The 25,467-nt window shown below is 39.6% G+C and overlaps 1 protein-coding gene across 5 annotated transcripts in view; it reads left to right on the top strand.

The window, feature by feature from the left end:
- The first annotated feature begins 12,616 nt into the window (after positions 1–12,616).
- LOC126203118 (protein sex-lethal-like) overlaps positions 12,617–25,467 on the top strand; it is a 125,023-nt gene continuing 112,172 nt past the window's right edge. For 3 of the 5 annotated variants that reach the window (XM_049937363.1, XM_049937366.1, XM_049937362.1), the window contains exons 1-2: positions 12,617–12,755; positions 13,554–13,761. In XM_049937363.1, the coding sequence (XP_049793320.1) occupies positions 12,709–12,755; positions 13,554–13,761 (255 nt within the window). In that variant the 5' untranslated portion in view covers positions 12,617–12,708. The other 2 variants (XM_049937364.1, XM_049937365.1) reach the window with 2 other exon arrangements.

Here is a 25,467-nt window from a genome sequence, read left to right as displayed (position 1 = left end):
TGCACCACTTTATTATTCTACAGAAGCAAAGCATGTTACTTCAAGAACACACTCTGCAATACAACCGCTCCATAGGGCAACATAAAAGCTTTATAACAAAAACTTTAGACCAATTCAAAGGAACAATATGATAAAAGCCCTGATCATACAACACTCTGCACTTCCAGGGCATTGTGACACATAAAACAGATTTTCACAGTCCACGCTCCAGTTTTTTTTTAAAAAAACATAATGTACCCACACAAAAGACCACCATTACCTCCCCCTTTCGATTACATCGATAGTGACAACCTGATATAGGTGATCCTATTTGTTTTCTACGTCCCACAGACATTAGGTAGATGCTTCTTCAGTCCAAAAAATACTGGTAGACAAGCAGCCATCATAAAAAGTGGGGTGTATGAGATCATATGCTAAGAGTGTCAGTCATGCAATACTGGACAGATGAAGAGGCAATCTCTATTATGCCCAAAAAGCACTATAGAAGCTGGAGATTTAAAAAGCCAGATTCAATCTTTGACACACAAGGCTTAAACAAACACCACAAATACATAACAGACGTAAAAATGCTGAATACAAAGGGAAAGCGTGCAAAACTTACTTCATTAAAAATATTAATTAAGAAACAGATGTGTGTATCCCCACATTTATTATTGTAGGAACCAAGTCTCAGAACTCCAAAGGACACTGAACAGTGGTGTGCATGAAGAAACCTAGAAATACAACAAGAGATTCAGGCAGCGCTGCTCCACTGATATATTGGTGCAGGCTGCCAGTAGATGGTGCAGTGAAGATAGGCCTATGTGTGAGCTTCCTACCGGCGGTCTCTAATGCCCAGCCCATGCTAATACATTGGCAGGCGACCCACACTCAGCACACTCGCACTGACACATACTAGTAGCATGATACAGCACAACTCTTCCTCATGCAATGTGGGTGCCCAGTTGATGGAGGAGACACTAGTGGCTTGACTAGATGCACACCCATCGGAGCTGATGCCAATGAAGGGAATAGGACAATGTGCCAGGCGGGCACCGAAGTATAGGGCTGCACCGTGCAGGGATACTGGCACATCCGAGGGCGATGGGCCTGCACGGTGGCCGGTGACAGCACCAGAGAGGAGGGTGCCAACATCATCTTTGTGTTGTCATCAGCAAGCAGGCCCCAGTGCAGAAAAGACAGGGCTGGACCCACCGGCAACGAGGGCCAAGGCGATGATGACGAGGGGACCATTGGAGGCAGTCCAGATGGAACAGCAGGCTGCGGCAATGGACTCAATGCCAAAGATGGAGCAGCACCCGACACTTGGAAGCTGGAACACCAGGGCGCCGCACGTGATGGAGGCAACCAATAGGATGGAAGAATCTTGATGGCAGGCGCAAGGCAGTTGGCGACGGAGCAGGCTACGACGACGGGAGCTACACTCGTGAACTGGAAGCTTGCTACAGCGAGCTGAGGTGCAAATGATCAAAATGACACGCCACCAGCCTTCAGCCAAAATGACATGCCATCAAGCTGTCAGCTGTATGGTCATCACAAAGACGAAACCCTAGTGGTGGACAACACTGGCTGGTATCAACTTGGGCTGGAGAAAAACCCTCATGTCCATACTGGCAATCCCAGCACGAAGCGGCCGGATGAACCCGACTGTGGCAGGTGAAGAGCAGGCCACAGAAGGTGGAGTAGCAAGTGTGGCTGTTGGCAGTGAAGTATCTCAGCTGGGCTCTGCTTCCCCATAGGTGTGAATCAGTTGGTGCTCAGAAAATAGACAAGGGCATCGTCCGGCAAAGAATCCACAACAAAATTTTTCATTTGGGACTTGAACGTATGCACTAGTCATTGCATCTTGCCATCTGATTGAGGGCGGAATGGCAGAGCCGTAACAAGACGAATGTCATGACGGCAACAAAAAAACTGAAAGGTGTGAGAAACAAACTGGGGCTCATTATAAGAAACTAAGGCACAACGCAAGCCCACAATAGAAAATCTCTTCAAAAGTGTACGAAAGTCAATACACACCAAAGAATGTAAGGAAACCAGAAAAAGGCACCCACAACCAAGAGCCAATAGGAATTCAAGAAGGGACCCACAAAGTCTACATGAATGTGTGCCCTCGGCTGGCTGGGAGCGGCCCAGGGGGACAGAGATGTCCTGGGAGGTGTCCATTGTTGAGCAAACTGCTCACAAGCCGCAACAAAACGGACAATTTTGCCATCAATTCCTGGCCAAAAAATGGGTCTCCTAGCTAACAGTTTAGTGCACAAAACTCCAAAATGGCCCTTGTTGAGAAGCTTGTGCTGTAATGCAAAAAAATAGTTGTGGAGGGGCTTCTAAAGACTGACCTGGCAGTTTATATGGCAAGCCCTGTTGAAAAAACAGAACCACCTGGCGGAAAAACGGGTCAGCAGCAACGGCAGCTGCTATGCGTGAGTTCGTAATTGGGAAACCCTCAACCATGGCCTGTGTTTCAGTATCAAGATGGAAGCAAAGCAATTCTTTACAGTCAAAGTCAGGAACAGGATCCCAAGGAAGCTGGGACAAGGCATCTGCCTTGGCATGTTTGTATATAGGTCAAAAATGGATTTCGTAATTGTAGCGAAACAAGAACAGCACACAGTGTTGTAGATGGTGTGCTGCCTTGTCAGGCAAGGCAGTGTGAGGGTTAAACAAGGAAACCCAGCATTTATGGTAAGTGATAAGGTGAAACTTGGAACCATACAAAAAGCATGAAATTTCTTGAGAGCGTAGACTACGGCAAGAGCCTCTTTTTCCACCTGAGAGTAATGCTGCTGGACCAGAGCGAGGGATTTAGAGGTGAAAGCAACAGGTCATTCAGAGCCGCTGGCATATTGGTGCGCTAGGACCATGCCAAGGCCATACTGTGAGGCATCTGCTGCCAAAACTGTTTGCTGGTCCAGAGGAAGAATGTTCGTAATACAGGCTCCAGCAAAAGGTACATTCTTGCATAACAAAGCATGGAATAGGTGAGCCAATGTGGCTGCCCCCAGCAGGAATTTATGGTAGTCAGCTGTCTTCCCTAGGAAGGCCCGAAGCTCCTTCATGGATGAGGGGCGAGACATAGACAGCGGAGATGTCGTCTAGCAGAGAGTGAACACTATCACACAAGACCTTGAGCCCCAAATAAACAATAGAAGGTTGAGAAAGTGAGGGTTCATGAGGCCACACTGTAAGCCTACAGACTGTAAAACAGAAAACAAAGTGTGCTAATTTTTTGGGAAATTGGTTGCGGAGGAGTCCATGGAAACATGATCATCCAGATAATTACTGCAACACAAGACAGGCATAATATATTGCTCTAAAACTCATTGGAAAATAGCAGACACTAGCCAGACCTATTAGAAGGTGCAAATATTGATAGAGACCAAAGGGAGTATTCAAAACCAGAATTAGCAGAAACTCTTCACCACAGGAACATGCAGATACGCTTCAGACAAACCAATTTTAGAAAAGCACTGCCCATCTGATATTTTCACCAACAGTTTCTCCTGGCATGGGAAAGAATATGTATCTACGATCAACTGTGTGCTGACAGTAGTACTGAAGTCAGCACACGTGAAGTGGCCCCGACAGTTTCCAAACTACAACCAGTGGAGATGACCATTCAGTAGCCAACAGATTGCATCACCGCTAGAGATTGAAATCTGTCCAATACGGCTTTCAATTGATCTTTTAGGGTAACACAAATAGGTTGCACATGTCGAAAAGTAGGCCGAGCTGTGGACCGTGTCACCGACAGAAAATCCAAAGGTCTGAGATGTGTCCATCCCAAACAAGTTCTTAACACCGACATAGGCAACCACAAAAAATGTAAAGGAACAAATCACTGACTTGTAAGAGGTGGATACCATAAATTGTCCCAAATGTGCGATGTTTTTCTTATTATAACTAACCAGCTTCTGCATGACTGGTGTCAACAGCCTAAATGCTCACAGGTTCGAAAATTCAACTAATTCATTGGACACCTGTGTTGACCTGTAGTTGGATCACTTGGTGAAAAACATTTAAATTGATAAACAACATGGGAGAAGTCACAAGCATTGGAGTCACACAGTTTACATCCCAGTCCATAACCTGAACAACTTTCAGCAAACTACACATGGAGGTGATGTACCCTGTCTTCTAGCATGCATTACATGTAGCTCAGCACATAGAGCACACCAAATATCTGTGCTGGACAAAACAGAAAGGGCAAGATGGAAACAGAGAATGCTGACACTGGCACTGTGGCAGTCACAACTGTTTGGCCCGGCCTTGGTCTGTTCAGCACTGGGCCCGCATGTTTACCACTGCCACTGCCACTTCCTTATGCAAACTATCTGTCGTCCTAGGGGGCATGTCTTGTGACATTACTGTGACATCACCTCATGCTTCAATTTGGTCACACGCTGTCCAAGAAATTTCAAAATGTTATACTGTTTGAAAAACTTCTGCGAAAGGGAGGGTTTCATGGAGTAAAGCCTTCTGGTGCATTTCCTTGTCTAGAGCTAACAGATAATTGCGTTGTGCACCACAGTCTGCATAAGAGTCATTATGGGCATCAGTAATGAACTGACATTTACTGTTAAGGCTGTGAAGTTCAGCTGTCCAGGCCCTGTGCTCTCACACTCACATGCACTAGTAAAGGGATACAGAAATTATTGAAAGAGAAAATGTAATTCAATTGTTCATGACCTTTAGACAAGGTTGCAAACTCCACATAGGATAAGAACCTTGGTGCCTTAATTCATGAGTAGATAATGACAAAAATTAAACAATGGTAAATCCATGTTGCATTATCAACAATATTAGGAAAAGGATACATTGGCACTCACTGTAAAGATGAAACGTTGAGTCGCAGACAGGCACAACAAAAAGACTGTTACAAAATGAGCTGCCCAGAGATAGTGGTCAAGTATGCAGGAGAGGTGCTTGTTTGTAAGAATTTATTGGTGCTCCTTTTCCTTTCTAAGGAAGAATTTGGCTTAAATTTCAATTTGTAAGTCTTTTTGTTGTGTCTATCTGCAACTCAACGTGTCGTCTTTATGACGAGTAACAATCTACCTAGGTTGCACAGTAATAATGTGTTTTTGGATCATGGCTAAAATGTGTTTCCTTTCATTCATACAGTCACAATTATTATTTACATTATTGGCATCAATACATGGAAAATTCAATGTGCACATAGCTTTTGGTATGTTTACACCATATAAATAAACAAAAAAGTCTGAGATGATAATTTTTAGATAAAATATCTACTCACCAAGTGATGGCAAGAGAACATTCATATAAGCAGTATTAAAGTTTGCCAGCTTTCTGTGTCAGTGACTTATTCTTCTGGCAGAAAGGTTGGTGAGGAGTCGAGGAAGAAGGGTGAAGGAAAGGGGCTGGGGAGGTTTAGGAAAAGAGGCAGAGTTTAGAAAAGTCACCCAAAACCCCTGATCAGTCCTAACTTGTACCTACATCTCAAGTTCTTGAGCCTGATAACTAAGTTATTTAGTCTCTTTAAATCTACAGCCATCACCACCAACATACATTGCCCTGTGAATAAGTTCTCCTTTACGATAACTACTAAGTGGCACTAGTGTCCACAAAGAATATACTGAAGAAGAAAAAACAAATGGAATGACAAAATGTGAGCAATCTTTCATACCCCAAAGATCTGACTGCTATTAGTTCCTGGTTTTAGCAAATAATCAATGCCCAGTGCCACTTATTAGATAAAGCAGAAAACTACTGATGGTATAATTACACGAACAGACATGACTGGAATTCCAGTTCCGGAATCATATTTGGCTTAGAAGTAATGTATAATACTAAAAAGTTCATTGTTTAATAAATCTGGCTGGCAGTGCAGAGATTTTTGTTTTTATTATTTTATTCTTTAAACATTCTTCTAAAGACTGAAATCTCTTGTTGGTAATTTGAAAGCAAGTGGCAATTTTTTATGGTTATTTATTTATTATTTTTTTGTTCAATACATAGAAATATCAGGTTGGATCCTTCAAATTAATCTTTTTTTTTATTCTTTCTTTCTTGAGTTTAATGTCAACTCTGATACATTTTATTACAGTATTTTGGAGATACTGCACACATGTACCAGTGCTTGAAAACACAAAATTGTTTGTTTGCATGTCAACATAAATTGATCAGTTATTTGTTTTGCTAGTACAGTTAACTTGTTGCTAAGGAAAGCTTCCATATAAACAGTGCATTGAACTATTTATAATATGAATAGAGAGAAATTTATTTACGAAAAGGCAAGAGAGGGAAAAAAATTTGAAATACTGTTAAAATTGTTTCCGTCCGTAGCTGTTTGGTGAGTAGATTTCTCCACTGTATTAACAAGCAGCATATATATGCTCTCACAGATGGCTGCACATCCTGAGTCAACTTATGATCCCATAATAAGCACGTAAATGAAAGAATGAAATAAATAAATAAATAAATAAATAAATAAATAACACACACACACACACAAATAAACATGTCTGTAAATAATAGCCCTTATTTGGCTGGTTACTAGTTTCATGGACTGGCATGGGTAAATCACATACTTATTTGTCCTTCTCTGGTCCCTTTTAGAAGACAGTGTTGATCTCTCAAACATTAATTAAATTTATTCAAAATTCAAATATGTTTCCAAGTATCAGTGAAATTTGTAAAAAATAGTGACTATTCTTAATTTTCTTTTTAACTGATTGGAATTCCAAACTGTTTGCTTTAAGTTATATGGGAGCTAGAAGAATATCTTTGCACCAGAGTACATTTTGAACCATAGATGAGTAGACATAGTGTACATGGACATTATTTTTGTTGCTGGCAGTATAATGGCATGACTCACAGTTCACCTGAAAGTTATTTTTATCGTCAGGAAGAAATACTATTGATGAGCAAATTTGAACGTACGAACAAATTATAGAAGATGCTTCTGCATGATGTATGGTTAATCACACAATATTCTTAGAGGTCACTTTATTTACTTCAGGTACACTGTCCCAGAAGGTTATACCATCAAAGAATGAGTGAAAATATGCAAAATAAGGTAATATTCTTGTTTTTAGGTCGACACAAAGAATCGATTTTTATTTGATCGCAGGGCCTTGTTCACTGGCATCAGGTATAGTACGAGCATACTGAGGGGTTGTAGTGTTAATAATTTATTTGTCATGATAATCGGCAACCAGGTACCGCTAACAAGGCCTGCTTGTGCATCCTCTATTTTAACTCTTGCAGGCTGAAACAGTATTGAGTTTGGAGCTGAACAGTATTTGCAACTCTCATTCAAGGGTACAACAACGCTCCACTGATGAGTACATGCTCCTACTGGACAATTTAAGCCATTTGAACAGAGTCAGATAGTGGACCTGCTGGACATTGGATGGGTGTATTGATAGATTGCTACACATGTTCGGCACAATGAATCTGTGGAATTCTGCTGCTTTCAGCTATTGTCTGCGGAACATTTCCAAATATGCAGACCAGGTTCTTGATGTTTGGGTGCTACAGATGCATGTCAAGTTTGATACAATGCACAAGCAGCATTGCCTGAATTAACATCATCCAGGGAAGAAATTCGGGTACATGTTGCACCTGTACTGTCACCAAGGACCACTGGGAACTGTCTGCTTGCAGCACGACTATGATCATGCATGCCTCTGGCCAATCTATCACTGACACCACAACACCGCCAAACATGGCTACGCTCTCGTGTCGTGAAAGAGTTGACTAGAGTGTGGCATGATGCTCTATTCTCTTCAGTGATGAGAGAAGGTTCTGTCTCTATGAGAATTATGGACATACATGTTAAGGCATAGATCTACTGAGTGACATATTTCAGGGTGCATTCAACCACTACACACAGGTCCCATATCAGGCTTTATAGGGTAGGGAACCATCAGCTACAACTCGTGGTCAAATTTGGTGTTTCTGCATGGTAAAGTAATTGACTGGTAGGTTATGTGGTTTCTCAGAAGGGCAAAGCACATCTGGTTGCTGTGATGCAACACACTCCTTGTGGTATACAACTGCCCTCTCCATCCGAACAAATATTGGACATGATGCTTGCTCTCCAAAGCCTATACGAACAACTGTTGAATTGCAACAAATGTACAGGATGCTTGGGACAATCTATCGCAGGATGCCATTTGGCATCTTTATGATCATTCGCACGTGAGATACACACCTGCGTTGCTGTCTGATGGGGGGTACAACAGGGATTGATGGGATTATATGGATATGCTTTAATGTGACGCATTTCATTTCAGCTTAATTTGTTATCATACACTCCTACTGATGAACTACATTCCACAATGCTTGTCAATAAAATGACCTTGTCCTTGAGGGTCTTGCATTTTTTTCCAGCAGTGTAAACTGGCATACAGCCAGGAGAGTGGTGTGCTGACCGCATGTCCCTTCATATCCGCATCCAGTGATGCTGTGGGCTAAGGATGAAACGACGGACAGTCAATACCGTTGGGCATTCATGGCCCATTTGGTCAGTATTTTTTGCAGTATAAATATAACCATGTTATCTTACGTTTTTTTATCTATGAACAAGTAAGTCATTTGTATAAGCTATTGTGCTGCGTTATCTGTTGAAATAAATGCACTTATTTCAAGAGTTTCCAGATTTTTTTCTAGGTATTCTAATATTACTTCATCAGCATACACTATTTTTTAGTTCCTTCTCACTGCTTCATTAGTGTTTAAGAAGCTACTGAATGATAATGAATCAAGTACAGACCCCTGAAGCACACCATACATGATATTTTTGATTTCAAATCTGCATCCAGTATCTTTTTCATTCATTCATTCACACATTGTATTTTGTAAATCAAATCCCATCATGAAGGATAGCCTTCATGGCAGAAGCAACCGCTGCTGATTACTCCTGTAAAGAATGCTAACAATGTATTATGACAAGCACTAGTTATTCAAATTGAAAATTATAGTGTTCACTTTTAGATTACTTTACATATGTATGTTACAAGAAAAACAGCTCCTTTGAAAGAAACTACTGCTCGTCCTTCTATACCACTCGGCTGTTGTCAAATACTGCTTTTAGTTGCCAGCATTTTGAAACATAATGGATGCTGAGCTTCTCTTAACAGATTCTGTTAGTCTAGAGACAGCTTTTGTGTAGCTCCCCCTTTTCGGAAGTGGTGAAGCACTTTAATCAGACTACGGTATTTCTCTACAAATTTCATCAATCTACTGTGTATAAGCATTTCTCGTATTTTGAGAAACTAGATATTAAAGATACTAGTCTTTAGTCATTTGAATCGTCCTTGTCACCTTTCCTGTACATAGGTACTACTACACCTATTTTTTATTTTCGTGTAAGTTCTCCACCAAACAAGCAGTTTGCTATATGCAGTGATAGCTCAGTTATTTTCCCACTAACATGCTTTAGAAATTGATTTAATATTTCACCATCTCCTTCAGACTTCTTGAAATTTAATCCCTGATTTATATTTCATGCATTCCCATTTTGTCACTGTGTCCAAGTGTTCTAGGATGCTTATGTCTCTTGTGATTCCTTTTACACACTACATTTTCTTACAGCATCCATTAAATTGTTGTTTAGTACATTAGCAATATTTACTCCTTCTGTAGCTATGGTGTCCTCAGTTTTCTTTAACGTGGAAATATTTTTGTTGCATGCTTTGTCCTTACTGTTATCTTTCAGTGTTAGTTATGCCTCATGCTTTTTTACTTATAGTTTTTGAAATTTGTTGTGGTTCTGTTCATCAAACTTGCCTTAGCTTCTCTTATTAATTGGCTGTAACTCTTATGACACTGAATATTTTCCAGATTCCCTGCTTGTCTGAGATCTTTTAGTTTAGTCCGTAGTTCGATTATTTTTTTCATAATCCATTCCTCATGGTGGCCTTGGTCATTTTGGGGAAGTCTAAACGAGAATGGTGCATTATTGTATTAAGAAATGGATCGTATGTCTCACTTGTATCTTGTGCTTCATAGTTTCGTACCAACTATCTTTCTCAGACTAATTTAAAAAATTTCCTAATTTGTTACTTGACATGCCTAACTTTTCTCATAAGAGAAACTCCTAAGGCCAAAATAAGCTTAACTGAGTTTCTTGATTAGTTTATGAGTGTGTTGACTCCACTGCAACTTCATTATGCAGTTAGTACACTATAAATTTTCCACAGTGTTCTATCTAGTTTATGGCAATTATTATTTCTAGTGTTTGCTAGTCTTTATTGCTTGTTTTAAACTGCGTAATATAAGTCTTTGTGAAATTAAGATTTCAACTGATTGCTGTGAACCAGTTGCAGGACTATTAAGCTGTCATTTGAGCTGTTTCTGGTAATATTGCACTTGACTTTACATCAGTATTCCTGTGTCATTTACTGTTTTTGAACTGTCCTTTAGTCATTGCGACATAATTCGTGTAGCTTAATAACAAGAGCGGGACCTGGTACCAATCCCCGTGGTACGCAACAAGTTACATATCCCCATTCTGAGGCTAGTTTCATGCCAGAGGTACAGTCTATCAGGCTTTCTGTTATGAAATATTTTATCTATGTGTGAGGGATGCCATTAATGGCATAAGATTTTGATTTGTCAAGTAGAATTCTGTGGTCCATGCAATCAAAGGCTTTTGGCATGATCATGGACTATACCAATGAGATAATTTTTCTTGCTTAGCTTTGTTAGTACTTGACTTGCTACATGTTGTACAGCCTTTTCTTTAGAGAATCCAGTATTGAATCATACGCCAGTTTCATAAAAGCTTTTGAAATGGTTTGCTCTAGTTTAGATATGAATGTTAATAAAAATACCTACATCTGTCAGAAAATACGCCCAGAGTCATTGTTTGATTACAAAGATAGCTTAAAGTCTGTTCTACCATGTCAGCACAGGATTTACTACTTTTCTCGAAACAAACTCACAGCCTGTTGAGCTATCATTTTTTTGGTGACCTTATGAAATGCAAAGCCTACTGAAGTAAATATGTAAGTTAATTTAGTTATTTATGAGTGGGTGCAAAGTTAGCTGTCATTGTGAGGAAGTAATGATTCAGTTTGAAGGCCAAAAGTTTGGAAATTGTCACCAATCTGCCACATCTATTTTCTAGTTTCAGTTTCATTTAGGTAATAATTTTTTTTTTATCCTCTGAAATAGCCGGAGCTCTCCCTGCCAAACATTCATATCAAGTCAGAATTTGTTTGAAGCCAGAACATGTATTAATACATTAACTAGAGGCATGCGCACACAGAACCATTTGTCATCAAATCTCTAAACTATTTTGTCATTCACCACAAAACTGAAATAATCTGGCCTTCTTCCCTACTCCCCCCCTCTTTGTGTAGCTCAGGCCCTGGGTATTCTTGCTCATAAATCTCTTCCCACAATTTCCTCTAAATTCTATGATTGATTCTTCTTTAGAATTCTGTGATGTATATGTTATGATCTAAACCCACCTAGTCAGCATTATTTATTGTGAGCATTTGACCATCATTGTCAGCTAAATCATTGCTTTTACATCAAAATCACTTAATACTGATGTGTCAAAAAACAAAATGTTAATGAGTGTTGTACTAGGCCTATGACCTTTAATCTTTGCAAGTAATTTTATTGTGGAAAATAATCCAGTGCTAGACAACTCTAAATATCCTTGACTGTTACTACTCTAGTTACAAGGGCATAACATTCTCAACTAATAGACCACTATCTCTTTCAACTGTCATTTTTACCTACATCACTGTGCCATCACAGGTGGTGTGACAGTACTACAGTAATTTCTGTCTGTTGGGGCACATATCCCCCAATTGTTCTCCTTCATGTTGGAATCCATAGAATGTGAAATAGGCATGTATGTACATATTTGAACTTGGACCATGAAGACTGTGTGTATCATTGATTTTCAAAACAGAACCATGAGGTGGTCTTCCTAAAATTTGGTTGTACCGTAACATTATCTGCAAGAACACGATATATCTGCAATATCTCCTAACACAAAAAGAAAAATGTGGAGATTAGAAAGAAAATCTGTGTAGCTAATACTGTGGCAGATTATTGCAAATTTTAATAAAAACATATTATCGAAATTAAATACGCCATTCGTCAACGAAATGTAAAGCTATTTCGAAACCCAAATTGAAACATTTTGATGCAAAACACTAAGCATTAGTAAATAGTAACCTAATTCTAAAGGGTGTAATGTAGCTGTCCATGGTAAAGAATTTCTAGTATGCTGTTATATGAAATTATTTAAAAAATGGATAAGAAGTTTAAGAGTCAAACACTATCAAGCACATGACAAATAAATAATTCAGTTAACACGCAAACAGCACAGTATTGCAAACAAGCAGCAACGTAATGAAAAACCAGAAAATAGTAACAAGGAACAATATATCAGCCGCTCGAGAACGTCCTGAAAATGAAGTGACATAATGAAGTCTCCTTTAATATGCATATTTAATTGCTGTTTCTATTGTTAAAACACTAAAATCAACAGTATTCTTTTGAAGAAATGTTGGGATAATGTCGAGGCACCGCAATGAAAAACAGAGCTTTTGGTAGCCTCATCGTCGCAAATATTCACACAGTTGGATATATTCACAGAATTTCCTTCGTCCGCTGCAAAAGCTGTTCAAACACGCACCTGATTCATTAATAACAAAATAACAGCGGAAAAACAATGCAACGTCGTACTGCAGTGTCGAACTACGTATATTGAAAATGGATGCCTATCCGAGGACACTTCACTACGTTAACCAAGATACGAGGTACGGTAGTTGAAAAGAGCAATATCTGCAAATATATACACCTCTAGAAGCTGTTAAACAACAGTTGTTGGTTACATCGAGGATATCAGTTCGAAAGTTACACGTCCGATACATTCTGCGATAAGAAAATGACAAAATAACTATTTTGATTTGTTTAATGTAGCATTTTCAGTCTCCTTATTTGTAGTGTATTATAAGGTAAGAATTTCCGAAATATCGTTTTTATTATGATGCTGCGTCTCTGATAAGCATTGGAGCTGCACTCTTGTGTGATATTTAGCAAGAAATCAGTAAATTTAACCGCACTACGCATTTTATTGTGACAATTATGACACCGGCATCCTATGGCGTGTTTGAATGTTTTGACGATTGCTGATTTTCTGCTATTAGAATGCTTCAGAAATTACGTAAATTAATAATGATGGGTAATCTGTTATACGGAGTTTTGGAGTAAGCTTGCAAGTATTGTTGCAAATTTTATAATCTACAATGTAGGCTATTCCAAAACTCCAAGCATTTCTCATGATTCGAAAACACGTTTTAATTTTTTTTATCAGTATCCTAATAGGATCACTCAAGACTTCATCCGGGAATGTAGTTATCAGTAGCATCAAAGCTTTAAAGTTTTCTTGTTGAGTTAGAGTAGCAGTATATTGGATATACTAATAGGTATCTCACTTACGCTCTTTATTTTCTTTAGGGAAGACATGGAAACGTGCTTTATTTATTATTTTTTTGTGTCACTTATGCCACATAGAGACATCAGTTTGTTTTTATTTTTTTTTATCACTCTCATAGTTGGACGGACCAAGGCTCCTCCAAAACTTCATCCAGAAACGGTCAACTCAACATCAAATCAATGGCTGATCAACAAGGAAAGAGAGATGATTCGAAAACAAACCTTATCATCAATTACTTACCACAGACTCTGACAGAAAAAGAGCTGTACAACATGTTTGTAACAATCGGCCCAGTTGAGAGCTGTCGAGTAATGAAGCATTACAAGGTATGATTGATTTTATACAAGTATTTTTCTGTAAGCCTTTCAGTTTCCTACATGATAGAGGCAATATCTGGCTTTTCATGAATGAGAATTAATAAGTAAGACATATTGAAAAGAGTAGAATCATTATATAAACTTCTTTGGTAGTTTAAGCATTTGTCTGCTGTTGTGTCTGGCCATACTTCAGAGTCTGTTTGGATATTGCCTGTGAATAATTGTACATGACTGAAATGCACAGTCTTGTCACATTAAGAGCGCCCCATGAATTGACATCTTTCTTCATCAAATGCAATAGTGGAAAACAAAGAATAAAACACATCTAAAAGACATTTAGAAATATCATACTTTCGTGGAGTAATGATAGCAGTAAAAAGCATTCGGAACAACAAACTTAGGTTGGAGTAGGGCTTGCATCATTATTTTGGTGTAATAAAAAACTGAAGACCTTCAGGGCAACGTCATTGAGCATTCAGGCAAGTAATTGAATTTAACTGATGTTGTATTGTGGTTCTCCAGGAGACTGACTGGTTATGCCGAAAACATGTCCAACATACAGATTTGCTCCTGCACTTGTACATCAAATGTGCAAGCAGATGAACGAGAACATAAATTACAACCAGTATTTTAGCCATTATCAGCTATGATTGCCAAGAACCATTTGATGGAGAAGGGGCAGCTATGAGTTGAGTATTCTGCCCCATAGGCTCACATCTCACCATGAAGTATACCTCTGATCATGTACTAAAAGATGCAGCTGGTGGGATAAATGGCCCAAGTTATGTTGATTTATAAGGACAGACTCTGCTTTGGTTAGTGTGAAGACAATCAGTTGACAAAGTCACCGTTAGAGCAGCAGTTTAGGACTCTGGGCACAAGTAAACAGAAAATAATGGGCAATGAAACTTATCAACTCAAGGAAGATTTTGCTTTCCTTTCATTGGTTCAATCAACTCGGAGCTAGCTTGTCATCTTCCATCATAACCAGAACCCTGGGCTAAGCTCAGATCAGTTTGTCATTGTAACCTAGATTTCACATTCACGTTCGTTTGCCACCAACACAGAACCAAATTTTCACCCATATACCTAAACTGTACCTCGGGCTGTTCTACAGATGAGTCTGTGACTTGAAGAGTCTATATTTCAATATTCACATTTGTTCACTTTTCCAACTCACAACCAAACCATTACCTTCCATCCTTATTTAGAATTTGAGGCTACACGACATATGTCTGTCACTACAATATAGATTCTGCCTTTGAGATGGAATCATTAATTTTATTTCAACACAGACAGTGCAAAAGTGCTGTACATGTCAGTTAAAGAAACACATGTATTTGGCAGAAGCAGAAAGAAGAAAGGGCCATCTACATAATGTGAGTAATTACAATCATATTGCAACCTGAATCAAGATTGGTGCAATATTTCAGACAAAAACATTAACACATCTCAACATAAATATGTACAGTATCAGTAACAGAAACATCAGTATTAGTTAAAAATGGAATGAGAAGGAAAGGCCATCCACAAAATACAATTAATTTGTGTGTTAGCAAATGAAGACTGACTTAGTTACATTATTCAGCAGCTACCATGGTGTGCCTCCAACTTAATACAGAGATACATTGACAACATCTGCAATAAGTGCAATGTGTGGACTGCGCTTTGTAAAGTTTATCCCATTGCAGCACCAATGTAAGATGTTATGGTGCTGGGAGCTGTAGCCGATGATGTCCATACAGTGTTGATACTTATTGTGGAACATTAAAGGGTACAGCATGCATCCAGTACTTCGTCCAGCTCCTTGTTGCCTTTCTTCTAGTGTGGGGGCTATGTATTCCAACATAAAATCGTGTCTGTGCACAATACTACTCACATTACCAAAATGCAATCCAAAATCCAGCTGTCTTGGTTACGAAAAGCCATCTTGCCAGAAATAGTGAAGAATGTGACACAACCCGTCAAATTTGACTGGTGATACAATTAATGGATTAGATCACGCTTCGCCAACTTGCAACCAAGTTCTCACCTTACAACCTAACTGGGACTTCGGGCTGCATGACGTGTCTGTCTTTCTGTCACCACAATCTGTATTCCAAAAACCAATACAGAATCAAAAGAATTGTTGTCAGTGTGACTTTCTCATACTGTTTGCATACACTTGCCCCAAACAAACTCACCAGAACATATTTATTTATTTAAGCCGTAACCTTGTTTTTGCCATCACACTAGATCAACTAAAGTGGCCTTCCTGTACGTATGGATACCAGAATACCTGATGTGCTGGATTTGTAGGTCTACTGAGTTTGTGTGAGATATATTTTATTTTTTATTTAAGTCTACTATATTTTTAAACCACATTTCCTTTTATAAAATATGACACAGAACTGTAAAGAATGCCACCATTTCAATTACAGTACAGTATGTGAAGCATTGTTTGACTGACAACAATGTTGAGCATGATAATTCATCCTGCAGCCAATGGATGTAACAGTGTTTAAGAGTGTGAAATCTACTTGGGACCAAAAGTTAACTCATCACCAGAGACATCATCAAGGGGTAAAAATTAGCAAACGTGACTTTTCCAATCTCCTCACTGCTGTATGGAATGAAACACCACCTGAATTGTTGAAAAGTGGTTTTCAAAAAGCAGGAATATTCCCTTACATAGAGAAGTAATTGATAAAATGATAATGCAGCCATAGACTGTGTGGAAGCTATGTCTGTAACAGAAAGTACTCAGATTTTTGGGAAGCTTCCTGCTGAACAACCTCCAGAATTTTATAGGCCTACATCTACTGAGCCCTGCAGTTCTCCCAGTATCGTTCTTTCTCAACCATTCCCGAGCTAACCAATGTTTCATTATGTTCTGGAACTTCTGATTTGTCATTTGAAAGCTTATTATTGGAAACAGTCCGACAGTGCAGTCCCATTGGTAAAACAAAGAAGAAAAGGATTGCACCAGGAGCTGAAGTTATCACTTCTCAAAATGCCATCTATAAAGAAAAAGATTTTAAAGGAAACAAGAATAATAAGGAGAAAGCAAAACAAAAAAGCATTATCGGCATAAAAAAGGGCTTCGTAATGAAAAGTAAATCTTCCAAACAAAGTGCTGCTACTTGATCCGAAATGGCATCTCAGAATGTTGTAGAAAAAAAGTCCCTGATTGCTCATATGGGTAACAAGAAAAAAAGACGAAGTTGAATCAACAAGTGAAGAAAGTGAAACTGAAGGAGGCCTATCTTTAATAAGTAGTGATGAAGAAAATGGGACCATAATAGCACTGGACGATCTCAGGAAAGAAATGATAAACTGTGAAGAAGAAGAAGAAGAAGAAGAGGCATACTTTTTTGAAGCCAAAGATAAAATTACAGGTGGAAACTGTTCTGGTAGCTTTTGCAACAAAATGTAAGGAAGTTCATTGTATTGGCCAAGTTACCAAAATTAGTGATTTAGGAGATCCAGAAGTGATTTTCCTCAGATGCAAAAATAAGACAAAGCATGGCACCACATTCTAATGGCCTGGTAGAAGAGATGAGACGGAAGTTCCATCCTCTGATGTCATTTCAGTGCTGCCTGAGCCTACTTTGGGTCACAAGGGAGACCTGACATTTGGTGTTACATTTGATTCGTACAACATTCAGTGACTAAATAATAGTTGGGGCCTAAGTGTGAATATAATAAGTTCAATTAGGGCAGTTTAGCATTAAACACAAATTGCCAACAACTTTAGTTCAATTACCATGAAAAATAATAGAAAGTGAACTTATAAAGTGAATTTTTCTTTTCTCTTGAGACTAGATATTTTATTATTTTTGTTAAATTGCCTACTAAAGAAAAAAATATTACTTTTGTAGAATTTAAACCAATAAATTACTGGCCTAAAACAAAAATAAATCATCTATGATGCATTCTGTGTCAGTGTTTTATGGTTTAGGCTAACACTTATTTTTTAGTTTAGCTAACATTTTCTGTGTATTTCATAATATACAAAGAGGCGTGTGCAAAAAATTTCATATCTTGAGTAAAATTTAAGATATTTTAATAATTTAAAAACCCTCAAGTTCAGTAAAAATTGGGTAATCAGGTCACTTACCCCAAGTCTCTTTCACAATGCTCTGTTTGGGTACAACAATGCGGGGTTACACTTGTCCCGTACCATGGGGCAAGTGTAACCTCACAACACAAAATTTTGAAAACAATTATATGACCATGTAATTTTTTTTTCAAAAACAAAATTTGTCAATAAGTCAAACTTTAAGCATGAGAAATTTCAAAATCATATCTTCAATAACAAGTTGGCAATTTGGTGTCAAAGTTAAACTATGCCAAAACGTGGTTACACTTATCCCACTTCACCCTAACACTAAATCACAGTAAGACTCAATTTTTACAGTTTCTAACACACAATTCAACAAAAGCTGAATTTAATTTCACAGAATGGACATATGATTAGCAAAACCAAACAGTTAAAATTTCTGAAAGCCCACATTCAGGATCTTGTTCAAAGACTTAATGCTGCCATTTTTTCTATTAGAACTTTTTCTATTCGAACGGTATCTGAAGTGACTGATTGTTCAACATGAAAATTAGTCTACTTTGCATATTTTCATTTGCTTATGTCATATGGAATTTTATTTTAGGGTAACTTTTCCCATTTTAAAGGATATTTTTGTCTCGGAAACAGGCGGTTCTGTCAATAAGTGGGGCAAGTTCATGAACCTCTTGTTGACCCCTGTTCACGAGTCTGTGTATTTTGACATTGGCCTGTCAGTACATATATTCCTTACTGTCATTTCTTGTTAACAATATTAGCTTATTCCCAACAATAAGCAGCTTTCACTCAGTTGGTACCTGGCAGAAATCAAACCTGCATTTGGATCGGACTTCCTTAACTCTCATGCAGAAAGTGTGCAGTATACTGCTGCATCCATTTTCAAAAAGCTACTGCTCGAATTCAAAAATCTTAGCAGCAATCCACACGCTTTCAAATCGAAACTGAAGCATTTCCTCATGGGTCACTCCTTCTTAAGCTGATTCTTGTTGTATTGTTGATTGCTTTTATTTATGGATTGACTTTTTTCGATTTCATAAACATTTTATTTTCATCTGTTGTTATTTTTATGTTGTAATTTCACATACTGACATATTCAATGACCTTGGAGTTTTGCTCCTCAATTTGGTCCTACGGAACTTGAGTGTAAATAAAATAATAATTGCAGTTCAGTTGCTCCAGTCCTGGATGATACATAGTCACAAAGGGGCTCTCATTTGTGCTTGGTCTGGATGAATGTGGATAGGTTGTCTTTATCCAACCCCACTCAGCTATCCTTCCCCCTTCCTGCAACATGTCTCTTGTGTACCCTCTCGCACACCCTAGCCGAGATCTCTACTCATGGTGTTCAAGCCTCAGTGCCTGGAAACGACAGTGGTTACTTTTGTGCAAGTTGCTAATTTGTGGGTGGGGGGTTTGGAGGGGGGGGGGGTGTTCAGTGCTGAGGATGGGCTCTGACAGAATGCATTATACTGCATTATACAAGTCTTAGACAAAATAAGGGTTATATCTGCAATGTTTCTGGCTCTGTCTGAAGCTTTGACCACCATCGCACATAAGATACTGACACAAAAATTGGAAATCTATGGTTTTTGAGGGCAAGTAGGAGAGTGAATAGATGAGATTAGATTCAGTTTTTGTTACATGTACCCAAAAATGAGATGATTCTCGTGGGTGTGGGAGATGCCAGAAATTATAACATAAAAAATAGAACATTTGAATATAATATTCACTTCTGTAATTATTTGTCAGGAGATTGTCAGGATATGTTACATTACAGTAAAAGGGAACTGCTAATATTTACAGAATTAACACACTGTCAGGATGAAACATAGTTAAGCATTTTAATAAATTTATCATACTCAGAATACCTAATCTTGACTGTTGTTACCAAATGTTGTCAAAAGTGAAATGTAACACAGATTTTACTTAAGTTGGTCTAACAGTCCCTGTTAAGATACTCATCCATATAGTAGAAGGAGTTGCCTACCAAAAAATGTTTCTGCTTTATCAGTTTTTTAATAGTTGCTGGTAATTTATTGAAAATGCGTGTTCCTGAATATTGAACCCCATTTTGTACTTAGATAAGTGATTTTAGGTCTTTATGTACATTGTTCTTATTCCTAGTTTTGATACTATTTATTTAGTTACTGTCTGGAAATAGACAGAATAAATATACTGAGAAGCAATGCTTAGAATACTCAGTTCCTTGAACAGGTTTCTACATGATGTTCTTGAATTTATACCACAAATGAGTCTTAGTACATGCTTTTGCGCTATAAAAACTTTTAGTCAGTTTCATGAGTTACCACAAAATATGCAAGATTTTGTTATATTTATATCTCCTTCATCTGACATCATTTGCAATGATACCTATGGATCAGGAAACAGAATGTCCCAATAGGGAATTCATACCAGCCAGAAACAAAAGCCGTAAAAATGGAGTGCTGCAGGGATCGATAATGGGGCCATTGCTGTTTAAACTATTGTGAATGATATAGGTGTTTGAAAGAAAGAGAAGACAATATTCTATGCAGATGACATGACAATATCGAACATTGATCAAAATGTGGAGCAGCTTGGTGGAAGAACTTATATTTCTGCAAACATCTCAGCTCAGTGGCTCGTGGAAAATGAACTGCATGCAGGATTCAGAAACAAAGAGAAGTCTATGCATATGGACATAGATGTGGATGATACAAAGTTGGAAGAAGTAGAATCCACTAGATTCTTAGGTATTATTGCGCACAGTGAGCTGAAATGCAAACAGCATATTAATTCTGTCATATTCATAATGAGGCAGCTGTCATAATATGCAGATGAAAAGCTTCTGTGTATGGTATAGCATGGACACTTTGAACTGTATGTGCAGTATAGAATAGTGGTGTGGGAAATCTTGAAAATATCCAGGAAATAAAAAGTGTGTTCACATTATGAAGAAAAGAAATTAGGATCATTTTAAGGAGGACTTCTGAAATGTGCAGAAACAGCTTAAAAAGCTAGACGTTTTAGCTTTTACATCTTTGCATACATATAAAACAGTAATATATGTGATGAGATATTTCAGAGTTGTTATAAATGTTAATGCACATACCTAAAACACATGGAGTAAAAACAATATGTGAAGCATACCTCCTTTGAACGACAATGCTTGAAAGAGTATGGCAGTACTCTGGTATTAAGCTACCAAGAAGTCTACCAAAACATCTGCTTTATAGTATATGTGACACTTAACTATTCAAAGAAACCCAAATACTGTCTGATGGAAAAGGAATTTTACAGTGTTAAAAAGTATCTACTAAATTAAATTTGTGTATGTTGTTGTTTGCTATCAGTAATGTTGGAGAGCGTAATCAAAATTGTAGCTACTGAGAAGTAAATGATAATGAATGCTTTCGGTTTTTGATATGTCCTATATTACATGTACATCTATTGTACACAGCATAATCATTTAGGATCAATTCCATTTGAGCCACTCTGTCAGATAGCTTAGTCTGCTTTTAAATTTATTTCAAATGTGCCTGTCTGCCATCCAATGCTGCCTTTGAGGTGTGTTGCAATCTGTCCTGTTTCATTGCTTTTAGCAGCAATCTCCCTACACCAGTAGTGACAAAAGGTAAAATATTTGTTGAAAATTATCCTCTAAGGTAACATCCATCAGCTCTGTTATCACTTGCACAGTTCTAGAACTACGCTGTAATTAGAGGGGATTATGCATGTAGCTGTAATCCTTATTCATGACAATTGTCCTGAGATCGTGATCCCATATAGTGTGTGATCTGTTCAATGTGGCAACAAAATGTCATTCGTGTGAGACTGTTGCTTTAAGGTGTTAATTTTCCACATATGTATGATCTGCTGTATGCAGTACTGTATGTGACCTTCTCCTTCGTAGATTTCATTCTCAATTTTAGCCAGATACTTGGTATAGGAGGTACATGGATAATGTGAGGAGGTTCCATTTCTTGGGACAGTAATGAGTGTGGCTACCACTGCTACTGTTCTTAACTTCAACCGTAGTTGCATTACTTATGCAAAATTACATAATTGTTTTAAATTTTTCAGTAATACTTAACCTATACATTTAAGTCTTATTTTGTATTTGTATTTTTTTTAAATTTTTGTTGCTTTCTTAAAGCATCCCTTCCCTCTGTGTACTCTTGGAAAATGTGTTGGTATTGCTAAGATTGTGCTAAAAGATATTTTCAGGTTCTGGACCCTACTTACGCATTAGCATCTACTTAAAAAGTATGTTGGAACAGTCAACAAAATTTGCTTTCTTTGAAATTTTTTGTGTGATGAGCATAAAATACACCATACAATAGAGGTACTGAGTCACAGATAGGCACAACAAAAATACTGTTAGAAAGCGAGCTTTTGGCCAAAAAGGCCTTAGTTGGAAGTAGACAACATATACACACACTCGTGCAAACACTCCCCCCCCCTCCCCCCTACCGCCCTCCCCGTCCCCGTCCCCCTCCTCCCCCCTCCCCTCCCCCTCCTCCCCCTCCTCCTCCTCCCCCTCCCCCTCCTCCTCCTCCTCCTCCTCCTCCACCTCCACCTCCACCTCCCCCTCCCCCTCCCCCTCCCCCTCCCCAAGGGGCTCATCACTCTTTGCAGGGTTTGTGCTTGGCTACCATGGGGCTCCAGCCTTTGCAGCATCTTTTCCCTTCTGTGTCTATCCTCTTGCTATTTTTTTCCCCTCCCTTGGGGAATACGTCTGGTATGTTATTGGGAATGTTCTGCATTGTCCTTTGCTGACATAAGAACAGTCTCACCACTGTTTTCGCTCCCTTTTCCTTTATTTGTTTATCTCTGCTTCGGCGTTTGGGGTTCCTCATTTTCTTCTTCCTCCGTGTGGGCTCCTGAAGGACAGCCCACGCGTCTGACGCATCGCAGGTGACTGGGTAACATGTAATTCCCAGCACCATGTTGACAGGTAGAATTTGCACGTACTCCCTGCTACAGGCCAGGCCCAGGGAGGGGTGATTGCCTGAGCTGCTACTTTCCCAAATTGCCGATTGTGCATCTGTCAGGTGTTCAGGAGATGTAACCTGAGGTGTGAATAGTCACCTAAGGTGGGTGCGACACCTTGTGGAGGGGCCCCCCGGGTTGGAAGGAGCGCGCTGTCGGAGACCCTGGCAATCATGTGGGATTTTCTCGCTGTGAGTCAATCACCTTCACAGTCAGTGTCTACGAAACGTAAACGGTATGATGCAAACAATTGAAAGACGCTTCCAGCTGCACCATGGTTACTCATGATTTCACGTACTGCAGACAGTCAGTCCTATGCAATGGTAAATCCGTTTCAGAAAGGTGTTGATGCAATTGCTGGCCCTGTGAAATCCTCCTCCCGTTTATGCAATAGCACTTTGCTTTTGGAGACCACTTCTGATTCTCAAGCGCAACTACTGCTTGTTGGTTCGCTTCTCCACGGCTATCCTGTTTGTCTTGAGGCCCATAGAACTGTGACTTCTTCCCATGGTGTTATTTACACTAGGCTGACTGATGCTGAAATCCAAACGTACCTCTCTAATCAGGATGTCATTGCCGTCCATCGGGTGATTTGAAAGGTAGATTCCTCCTTAGTGCCCGCACACACTCTTTTTCTCACCTTTGATAGAGTGGTGCTTCTGTCCAAGATCGAAGCAGGCTATGAAGGGCTATGAAGTTACACAGTCTGACTGTACATACCAAACCCGATGTGCTGCCACCAGTATCATCGTTTCAACCACACTCGATTATCTTGTCGACACCTGGCCAAATGTGTAACCTGTGGTAGGGATGCACACGAGAGCGATTGTCCGCCTCCTTCTCCCTGCTGTATCAACTACAATGGCAACCATGCTGCCTTCTCTTTTAATGCACGCAATCCTCTTTGGGATTCTCCCAGAACCTGTCAAAGAGGTGCTCTCTTGGCTGACCTTCTTCATCACTTCTGCCTTAACACAGGAGCATCCACATTCCTTTCCAACTCCTCGCACACCTAGTCCCGTTTGGACCTATCCTTCTGCACTGCCCATCTTGCCCATCGTTTTAAGTGGTCCGTTCTTTCTGACACCTACTCGAGCAACGATTTCTCCTGTGCTGTCCATTTGCTGACTCCTACCCCACCTGTGTGCACACCCAAATGGCAGTTTACTAGGGCCGACTGGCGGTTTTACTCCTCCATGATTGCCATTCGATGAACACAATTTCCCCAGTTGTGATGGCCAGGTGTGTGTTTTTTAATTGTCATCCTACGATGGCAAACTCCATTCATTGTAAACAAACGTGCTCAAAGTGTGGTGCATTATTCGGGATATCAAAAAAGCTAGCTAGATTTCATTCACTCATTCTTTTAGCAGTTCCACTTTCTCCTCTGTCATGTGGGCCAACCTCCAACGGTTCTCTGGGACCAAGATCCATTCCCCAGTTTCCTGCCTGACAGTAGCAGACAATGTCATTGTGGACCCTATTGCTATCTCCAACACCTTGGGCTGCCATTTTGCAGAAATTTCGAGCTCTTCCCGCTATCACCCTGCCTTTCTCCATCGGAAACAAGTGGAGGAGGCTTGAGCAATATCCTCCTCTTCTCGGTACTGTGAGTGCTACAATGCCACCTTTACTATGAAGGAGCGAGATCATGCTCTCACTTCATCCTGACCCACCTCCTCAGGGCCAGACGCTGTCACACTCTGATGTTGCAGCCCCTTTCTTTAGCGGTCTAGTATTTTGTACTTCATGTGTACAATCGCATCTGGGCAGAGGGCGCATTTCCCAGACGCTGGTGTGAAGCCACTGTCATACCCATACCTAAGTCCAGTAAGGGCAAAATACTTCTAGCTGCTGCCCCATTTCTCTCACCAGCTGTGTTTGCAAGGTGGTGGAATGTATGATTCATGCCTGGCTAGTATTGTGGCTTGAGTCTCGCAATTTACTAACCACTGCACAGTGTGGATTTCGGGCGTGCCATTCTGTAGTTGGCCATCTCGTCACTTTGTCTACCCATGTCATGACTGGTTTTCTACGGAAATCCCAGACTGTGGCCATGTTTTTCAATTTGGAGAAAGCCTCTTACACCTGCTGGAGAACTGGTATCCTCCGTACTCTCTGCACGTGGGACTTAATGTGGCCGCCTGCCCATTTTCCTTGAGAATTTTAACAGACTGAGTTTTCCAGGTCCGTGTGAGTTCTGCCCAGTTGGGCACCTTTATCGAGGAAAACGGTGTGCCTCAGGGTTCTGCCCTGAGTGTTGTCCTATTTGCTATTGTCATTAGCCCTTAATGGTCAGTCACCTGCCAGGCATCTCCGGCTCCCTTCCTATGGCTCATGCTCTTGATAGGAAACTCTTGGTATTCCCACGTGTCTTACCTGGCAGTCTGCTGTACGTGGCCCCTCAGTGTCCTACGTGTCCTCAAAGATACTTCCTGGGGTGCAGATCGAACTACCTTCATCTGTTTATACCGGTCCCTTATCCATTCAAAACTAGACTGGGTGCTTTGTTTATGCATTTGCATGTTCATCTCTCTTACGTTGTCTCAATACTGTCCACCATCGTGGCATCCGTTTGGCCACTGGTGCCTTTTACACTATCCCAGTTGAGAACCTGTATGCAGAAGCTTCTGAATTACTGCTGTCGTACCACCATGACTTTCTCTTTAGTGGGTATATGTGCC

The sequence above is a fragment of the Schistocerca nitens genome, chromosome 9, assembly GCF_023898315.1.
Source record: "Schistocerca nitens isolate TAMUIC-IGC-003100 chromosome 9, iqSchNite1.1, whole genome shotgun sequence".
NCBI lineage: Eukaryota > Metazoa > Arthropoda > Insecta > Orthoptera > Acrididae > Schistocerca > Schistocerca nitens.
The sequence above is the reverse complement of the archived record's forward strand: the minus strand, read 5'-3'. Positions and strand labels throughout refer to the sequence as shown.